General features: G+C 36.8%; 2 protein-coding genes across 2 annotated transcripts; both read right to left on the minus strand.

Annotated features, from left to right (window-relative positions):
• Window positions 1–94: 94 nt before the first annotated feature.
• Window positions 95–2401, minus strand: LOC127872355 (cytochrome P450 2U1-like). Its single transcript, XM_052415686.1, has 2 exons — window positions 1323–2401; window positions 95–1241 (listed from the first exon to the last, which is right to left on the minus strand). Exons 1-2 carry the CDS (start codon window positions 2195–2197, stop codon window positions 713–715), a joined length of 1404 nt encoding a protein of 467 aa, XP_052271646.1. The 5' UTR covers window positions 2198–2401; the 3' UTR covers window positions 95–712.
• A 4080-nt stretch (window positions 2402–6481) lies between these two features.
• On the minus strand, window positions 6482–8492 carry LOC127874918 (cytochrome P450 2F3-like). The gene has a single exon (XM_052419615.1). It carries the CDS (start codon window positions 8272–8274, stop codon window positions 6796–6798), a length of 1479 nt encoding a protein of 492 aa, XP_052275575.1. The 5' UTR covers window positions 8275–8492; the 3' UTR covers window positions 6482–6795.
• Window positions 8493–9458: the final 966 nt, after the last annotated feature.

The raw sequence follows: 9458 nt of genomic DNA on the forward strand, positions 1-9458 counted from the left end.
TTTCACTAGGCATTTAGGTTAAAACCATTATCGGAATATGCTGTTCTATTACTGCCATAGTAAATTAATCACAGAGTAAGGGGCGTAACAGCCCTATATGTATCAGTGCTTTATTTCATCCATTTTATGCATAAAACGTATTGATTAAAACCATAAGGAAATTCAAAACAATTTATTGTCGGTAACTATGGACTAGTACACCGGCAAAGAGTTGCATTCGCACATGTGTATAGATAGCTTTTGTCAAAACATCGTAGTCTACACTGCAGTCAGAAGATCTGCTAAGCGTGTTTTGCAACAAATTCTAAATGTTCTCCGCGCTATAAAGTTTGTATACAAAAATCGCAACACCAACGCTTCCCATGCTGATGGCGTGACGTTGTATAAATGTAGCATAATTTTAGCGCTCTTTTATTAGGGCAAATGATCGACAAATAATACAAGAGCACTATTTATTTGAACTTGCATTTGTTAACGTCGGGTTAAGATTGAAATTATTAAACGTGTTTCGGATAAAACATCTTACTGTGCTCATTTGAAAATTCAACAAAATACGGAATACGGACCAACACCATTTTCATTCCATAGACATGCCAAAGACCTATCAATATACAGGTCTTTGGACATGCCAAATGTTGCCGGACTATTCCAATATGGTTCGTATCAAATAACAGCACCTTTGAATTGACTGTGCTTCACTCAAAGTTTAGTTCTAATTCCTCTTCGCAATATCTACATTATAGTCCTCGGGTCTGTACGTTATTCCGAAAACACCATTAAGTGTTGGCCTTTTGCAACCAGCAGGTAATCTGAACTCCACGTTTTGTACAATCCTTGTCACATACAGGAACAGTTCGATGCGTGCGATGGATTCCCCTATACACGACCTTTGACCCATAGAAAACGGGATCACTTGCTCCGATGCTTGCAAAACACGTCCGGATTCATCGAGGAAACGCTCTGGCCTGAATGCGAAAGGATCTGGAAACACTGATGGATCGTGGTGCACGGAGGTTACATTTGCGATGATAGTTGTGCCGTTGGGTATATAGAAACCTCTAAATGACGCGTCCTCCTTCACAAAATGAGGCACGGCCAAAGGCACGTTGCTTCCAATCCGCAAAGTTTCCAGTATCACAGCTTCCACGTATGGAACATCGGAACGGTCACTTATCGCAGGTAACTCTTTACCGATCTTTCGCGTGATCTCGGCGTGTAATTTGGCCTGGACTTCAGGGTAGAGAGCTTAAAGCAGTATCATCCAGTTCAGTGTGGTAGCCGACGTTTCGCTTCCCGCCGCCATGAGGTCGTGATGACATTACCAAATCTCGTCACGTGCCACGGGGCTGTCCTCAGACAGGAAGATATCTAACAAGCAATCCCGGGATCGTTGTAGAGCAACCGCCTCTCTCTGCTTAAAAACTTCATCAAAATACTCGGTCAATAATGCTGATTTTTCCTTTATATATTGAAATCGAAGCAGGTCACCAGGAAGTTTGTCCAACCATGGGAAACAATAATGCCGCAATTGAGTCTTTAGAAAGCGCTGAAACCCTAAGTCAAGTTCGTCAAGATACCACTGAAATCGTTTATCATCGCGTTCGGGTCGTTTACCGTGAAGGATGTTAAACATCACACTGGCAAAGCTAAGTGACATTGTTTTTCTTGGACAAAACGGTTTCTCGATGTGTGTAATATCGTCAATTAGCAAGTCTAGTTCCTCGTGTACAATTTTCTCCAAGACGGCGCCATTCCTGATAAAACATATATCGCGGAAAGCGTTCATAATGTACACACGTTTTGCTTTCCACTCAGGACCATTACCGAATACCAGATCCGTGATTATTGAACGGGCTGTGAAGTCATTCTCGGGTCGAAATGAAAAATAGCGACCTTGCTTTAAGAACGCGTCCTTTATAGCTTCGTATCCGTTCAGTACAACGGTAAGTTCCGAACCAAAATACAGTGCAAATACGTCGCCGTATTTACAGCGAAGATCTCGGAATACTTTGAGTGTGTCCGGTCCCGCTAGCGACCCCAGGTTACCGATGATCGGCCAGCGACCAGGGCCAGGAGGTATGCCAGGATGTCTCCGTGTTGACCAGTAGATCAGTAGAAATGTCACAATGAAAACAAGTACGCTTGTACCGTCCAGTAGCACAAAAAGTGAATTACATATAATTGATAAAGCGAACATTTCAGATGCTATTTTGAATCCAATGAAAAACTCTTTAAGTCGTTATTTAGAACCACATTCATCGACATGAAAAACTTGTGTCAATGTTATCGGTGTTATTCCGCGTCGTTTTCAGTTTCAAGTGTATACCAAATCGATTGCACTGCGAAATAATGTAGAATATGAACTCTCTATCGTTGTATGCTGTTCCACATTATGCACTCGCTGTATGTATACGATGTCTAGTACCGATCAAGATCGGCCACGCATGAAAACTTGCACGCTTGAAAGATTGCGACTGCTTTTATCTTGTTTGAACTGACAAAAGAGGCGCATAAATTTGAGAGCTTGATGGTCGGATGGGTATTTAGTAATGCATTCTTTATTAATTCCAAATGATAGAAAAACGGCATTTTGACTGATTTAATATACAAATTTAAACATACAAATAGTATTTGAATACACGTACGTTTCTCACAAAAGCACAATATGCTTTATGAATAAAAAAATGCACATTTAAACGTAAATTCGAGGACGATCGATAGTGCTCCCGTAATAAGTCAAGAACGAAGTGAAGTTTGCTTTTTATAGGATACCCCTCTACGTCGATGAAACCAAACGTGCAGCATATAAACCGAACGGCAGACCAAGATGGAATCTGCAGTTACGCTGTTGAAGCATATTTGTATTTCTTTCTCGCTTATGACAAGTTTGCTAATACAGTGTTTCTATGTAACGTTTTTTTACTGTTTTATATTGCATAGGTTTCTTGGTAAAGATCAACTCTGTCTTGGAGTGATGTGTTTATTTATTGATAAATCAGAACATTTTAAACATAATTTATAGATAAAAGTCCAAATTAAAATTTGATTTAAAAAACTGATGCAACAAAAGATATCTTATTTAACGTTTTTTTGGGAGTTATAAGTGTATACTTAGTTATTATTAATAACAAAGTGCATTTGCTTAGATAATACTATCATTGATGCTCCATTCGATCCTTTTCGCTTAATTTACTTTTAACAAACGAAAATTAGCCAAAGAAAAAGTCATACATAGATTTGTTCAATACAGATTTGGATGATTTCTGCATGTCGTTACATATTTTTTCTAAAGTGGAATTGTTAGAAAAGGTTAACGACAACAAGAAAGTTGAGCCAACCTTTCTTACCCTTCTCTCTTGTCAATATAGAAAGCCTGAATGCGTTACCGAAATTTGCCAGTTTTCTATACATAACACAAGGACTTCAATTATCAATCGAAAAGTATTGTGCTAAGAATTATATCTAAAAGAAACAAAGAGATTTTTAAAGACACGCCTCATGCAAATATGGGTCGTATGCCATATGCGGCCAGCGTAGCTATAGCCCAGTATGTCATCTTGCAGTCAGGTAAGGAGATACCAATCGACCCAAGACACATTGCGTGATGTTATAGTGGACATCGCAACTCCTGACCAAGCTGCGCAATTGCGCAGAGTGGGCTTGAGCTACGATGTCCGAAGCGCAATAAGACCCATTTTGGCATGACGCAGCTCTGAAAATGTTAATCGACTGTGTCGAAAGAACATTGTGTGTTAATCAAATAATAACATATCAAATAATCCGATGGTGAACAAAAAACCCTCAAAATTAGCAAAGCGAGGACACATAATGATGTTATCTCCCGTGGTATAATTTTACTTACGAACACTACTGTGTGGTTTGAATATACGTGCACTTTAAAAACACTCATTACATGAGGTGGATATGTGACTAACAGGTGTTAAAAAACATAAGAACAATAATTAAATCTCTGTTTTCCATTCGAGTATTAAAAACGTCATTGTTCCAATTTATTTCTAAGTCAGGATAAACGCCGAATATATGTTTTACATATATTTCTTGTCTTAACTAAGTCCCTTATCTAAATAGGTAGGTTGCCGACTCGGTATTGATGCAGGACCGGGATACAATCAGAGAAGACGAAAGAGAGCTTGGAGTTGTTGTAAAACGTTTGAATGCTCGTGCAATGAAGGTTACATGTCGGTGGGTTTTTTCACTTATAGGGGAATGGTGGAGGGGCCCGTCCAAAGAGGAAAAAATGCGTCGTTTTTTAGGAAAATGGGAAAATTAAAAATTCACTTGTTCATATGTAATGATATTTATTATATTAATACACATGTTTGTATGAATATAATAATCACAGCTGAATGTATTTGTCTTTTTTCTGAAAATTAAAATATATATCAATGATTTTTTCAACATTAGTTTCAGACAGTTCAGCCTTCATGCACAGTCTCAGTTTTCTTAGCCATTTTGAGTCTAATTGGGATCTTTTAAATCGATAAAATGGCAAGTTTGAGCATTTTTTATCAATAAAATGGACCAAATTGGAATGATTTTATCAACAAATATTGACACAATATAGATACATCAGACCTTTTCCTGGTCATTTTGGGAGAAAAATGCAATTTATGTGAAAAGTCCATTGATTTGGGAAAAACTATTTAATATAACTCTTTATAATAATTCAAAATAATATAAATTATAGTTATATACTTCGTTAGTTGTTTATGAAATAAATTTGAGACATATTAATCATGATTATGAGACAGTTCTTTCTAAAAAAAAAATAATAATAAAAAAAAATTAACTTCTGGAGGGGATTTTTTTTACAAAATGGGGGAAAAATATACTCTTTTTTAGGGGAATGGGGCCGAATATCAGCCCCGAAATTGCCATAGAAAAAACACTGCATATTGTCGCCACTTCATCGAGCTAGACTTGAGATATTACGATCAGGGCATCAATTAATTGTCATAACATAAATACAAATCTAGAACTTTTTATTACAATCAGATAGGTTGTGTTTAAACAAATGATCGACGTAATGTACTCACTCATACACAAATGCAAATTAACTGTAATAATGCACACATGCACGAATCAATTCCATTGAATTAAGGCCACAACAAATTGATCAGATGTTTGTCGGACAAAACATCGTGAAATACAAATATATTAAACAAATTTGCACACGCATGGTTCATTGTCCATCGCAACCGATCTTAAAGCGATAAAATATACGATTTTGTCAAATATTTATGAATTTATATAAACTGTGTAAAAAACGTATTATATATATATATATATATATATATATATATATATATATATATATATATATATATATATATATATATATATATATATATATATATATATATATATATATATATATATATTTCAATATAAATTAAAATCAAAGTTAAGAAGAACATGTGTCGAAAAATGCGAAATAAGCCAGATATTCAATTCTGAAATTGAAAACGGCTGTACAGCCGAATTCGCCAGCATGTATACCATACATGTACGATGTGCATCTAAACTTCCGAGGGGTGTTCCAGAAGTTCGTGGATTTTCGCTATAACTTTCATTTGGTAACATAAATGGACAAAAAATAGCATGTTAAGAATATTTCGTCCTTTCCAAATAAACTCTCCAAATATCATGGAAATACATAAAACAATAAATATATACACCGACGCACTTGTAATGTTTCTGTTCAACGTCAATGACGTTATGAAGTTAACAACTGTCAAATCTTTTCCACATAATCACTTCCAACGCGAATGCACTTTATGTGTCGGGAAATCCACTTGTCAAAAGTGTCTCGATACCAGTCAGCGTCAAAACACGACACGATTGGCTTTGCTGCAACTGTAAGTTCCTGTTTACTTTCAAAGCGAATACCGCGCAACTGTGATTTAACTTCCGGGAAGACACGGAAGTCCATAGGGGCCAAATCCGGGCTTTAAGGAGGACTTAGGCGCTGTAACGTGAAATTTGCCGTAAATTCTGTTTATCAACGACATTTAAACCAAATTTAAATTCGCGTAACGCTCATACTTATAATAAAATACACGCGTGCGCCGCATGCCGTTACTGAGGTCTCTATGGCAACGCGTTTCAAACGCGCTTTATGGAATTCGTGCTTTTTTAGCTTATATATAAAGTCCGTGATAATTGGTTTGTATAATATGTAAATTTCATTGACTTTTACAAGCAAACTAATAAGTTATTATAGCGAAAATCCACGAACTTCTGAAACACCCCTCGTAGTTTAACGGTTTATAATACAAAGACGAATGCTTCGGTTATTGTAGGAAAATATGTACGTCACTATCGGCTCGGGGCGCTTATTTGTCTTTTCTGCATTTTATGAAATTCGACTTTTATGTATAATTTTTCTTGCCTATTTTGTGTTATTGTAACATATTTTATCAATATATTACAATTAAACACATATAAAAAATCGTATATACCCGCTTTCAATATATTTATTGTTTTGTTCATGATGAGTAAACATACATATATTAAGACGTTCTTTTCAATTATTGGTAGAATTAAGATGTCAGACAAGATTCTTTCTAACACGAAAATGTTATTTACTCTTCAATTGTTCGTTCTGATACAACCTGAACAGTATAAAATATGAATAAACCAATTTAATGGGATAATTTACATTTCATTGGCAAATGAGACATTCTTCCAATATGGTTCATATCTAAATATGGCACTTTTTCATTGAATTGAAATCAACAGTTTATTTTTTGCATACATCTATGTGTAGACCTTCTAATTTCTCTTCTTAATATCAACATCATAGTCCTCAGGTCTGTACGTCAGTCCGAACACACCATTACTTGTTGGCCTTTTGCAACCAGCAGGTAATTTAAACTCCACGTTTTGCACGATCCTTGTAACATACAAGAACAGCTCGATGCGAGCTATGGATTCCCCTATACACGACCTCTGACCCATAGAAAAAGGGATCACTTGCTCCGATGGTTGCAAAACGAGCCCGGATTCGTCAAGGAAACGCTCTGGCCTGAATGCGTATGGATCAGAAAACACCGAGGGATCGTGGTGCACGGAGGATAAAATGGCGATAACAGTTGTGCCTTTGGGTATTAAGAAACCTCTAAATGACACGTCCTCCTTAACAAAATGGGGCACGCCCAAAGGCACGATGCTTCCAATCCGCAAAGTTTCAAGTATCACTGCTTCCACGTAAGGAATTTTGGAACGGTCACTAATCGCGGGTAACTCTTTACCGATCTTTCGCGTGATCTCGGCGTATAATTTTGCCTGGACATCTGGATAAAGAGCTAGAAGGAGAATCATCCAGTTCATGGTGGTAGCCGATGTTTCACTGCCAGCCCCCATGAGGTCATGATGACATTTCCAAATCTCGTCACGTGCCACAGGGGAGTCCTCGGACAAGAAGAAATCTAACAAGCAGTCCCGAGATCCTGGTAGGGAAGCCGCTTCCCTCTCCTTAAATATTTCTTCAAAGAACTCGCTCACTGATACCGATACATCCTTTGCATATTGTAATCGAAGAAGGTCACCCGGAAGTTTGTCCAACCATGGAAAACAATAATGCCGCACTTGACTTCTAAGAAAGACTTCAAACCCTTGGTCAAGCGTGTCCATATACCACTGAAAGCGTTTTTCACCACGTTCGGGACGTTTACCATGGAGAATGTTAAAGATCACACTGGCAAAACTCATCGACATTGTTTTCCTTGGACAAAATGCTTTCGCGTTTTTTGTAATTATTTCAATAAGAAAGTCTAATTCATCGTGTACAATTTGCTCCAAAACGACACCATTTCGAGTGAAGCATAAATCACGGAAAGCGTTCATAATGCAAACACGCTTGGCCTTACACTCCGGACCATTGCCAAATATCAGATTGGAGATCACTGACCGCCTAACGAAGTCATTCTCGGGTCGAAATGAAAATTGGCGACCTTGCTTTAAGAATGCATCTTTAATCGCTTCGTATCCATTCAGTATAACGGTTAGTTCCGAACCAAAATACAGTGCAAATACGTCGCCGTATTTAAGGCGAAGATCGCGGAACACCTTGAGTTTGTCCGGTCCCGCTAGCGACCCCAGGTTACCGATGATCGGCCAGCGACCAGGACCTGGAGGGATGCCAGGATGTCTCCGAGTTGACCAGTAGATCAGTAGAAATGTCACAATGAAAACAAGTACGCCTGTACTGTCCTGCAGCGGAAATATATTTAATATCGATGCGGCAAACATGTCCGATATTGTAAATCCAATCAAAACAACTTTTTTTTTATTTAGAACCACTTTTAAACATCTTGTTTCGTGCTTGCGGCCCAAGAGCGTTGTTATACGTTTTTTTATATCGCACTTAAAGGTAAAGCAATCGTTTATATGCTATCCGCGCTATAGAATTTACACAGCATAGCAATGATTACCTTCTATACCGATGTACTGAATACCGATAACTTCTTCATGTGAAAGGCTATGTGTATAACCTTGAACACAGGCGCGGTACCAACGACAAAGGTTAAGAGAGGGGTGGCAAATCAAAAACACGCAGTCATTTATAAAGTATCGTTTTTAAGTAGCGTTTCTTGATTAATGGTTAGTGTTATCGTACGGTATTGTTTTTGAAAATGTGTACCACACAGAACAAGAATTGTACTAAATATCTTAAACAGCAAAGTTATATACATTCTATGACAATTCACTACACACATGGACTTACAAAATTAATTTAGGTATCACACGATTTGTTTTTTATGAACAATTGGTGTTACGGGAGGCACATATATCAATAAGTGTATTTTTTTTAGAGAATTGATCATTGCAATGTAAATTGTAAATAATGTATTAATCACTTTTGACCAAATTGTACCAAAGCTTACAAGAAGCACATTGTACAGTGTATTCAGATTATAAAAGAGACTCAAAACCTAAAAAATACTTAAACAAATACCTAATTTTTTACTGATAAATGAATGTTTTCAATGATTCATTTCATGTGAACATTACAGTTTAACAAAACATCGTATTTCGATTATTTTTATATTGCATTGCATTATAGGCCGTGGGGCGAAATGACTTGTAAACTCACGTTTTATGAATATAATTATAAGCGATCTGTAATTTTGAAATGGAAATTAATCAAATGTCTCATTTAGGACTGCGAAATGTTAATAAGCACAATCACCTACGGTCAATCAAAAAGTATAGCGTATTTGATAAAACTTGGGGTCCGACAATGGTAATTGGTTTATTCGTTATTTTATTTAACCCGATTCGAGTACAAACGGTTGTAATATTATTTTTCTAGGTTACAGACTAAGTTACATATTAAAAGAGTGGAAAACTACGTAGGCTAAAACGTGTATATGGAAAGTAGCTACTTTATAAATTATTCATTAGATATAATTTTCAAGTGCAATGACTACTCA

The sequence above is a fragment of the Dreissena polymorpha genome, chromosome 3 (genome assembly GCF_020536995.1).
Source record: "Dreissena polymorpha isolate Duluth1 chromosome 3, UMN_Dpol_1.0, whole genome shotgun sequence".
NCBI classification, from domain to species: Eukaryota; Metazoa; Mollusca; class Bivalvia; order Myida; family Dreissenidae; genus Dreissena; species Dreissena polymorpha.

Coding starts and splice junctions, on each gene's coding strand:
- LOC127872355 (XM_052415686.1), bottom strand. CDS start 2,197: ATGTTCGCTTTATCAATTATATGTAATTCACTTTTTGTGCTACTGGAC. Junction 1,242..1,322: donor GTGGCACGTGACGAGATTTG/GTAATGTCATCA, acceptor GCTTTAAGCTCT/CTACCCTGAAGTCCAGGCCA.
- LOC127874918 (XM_052419615.1), bottom strand. CDS start 8,274: ATGTTTGCCGCATCGATATTAAATATATTTCCGCTGCAGGACAGTACA.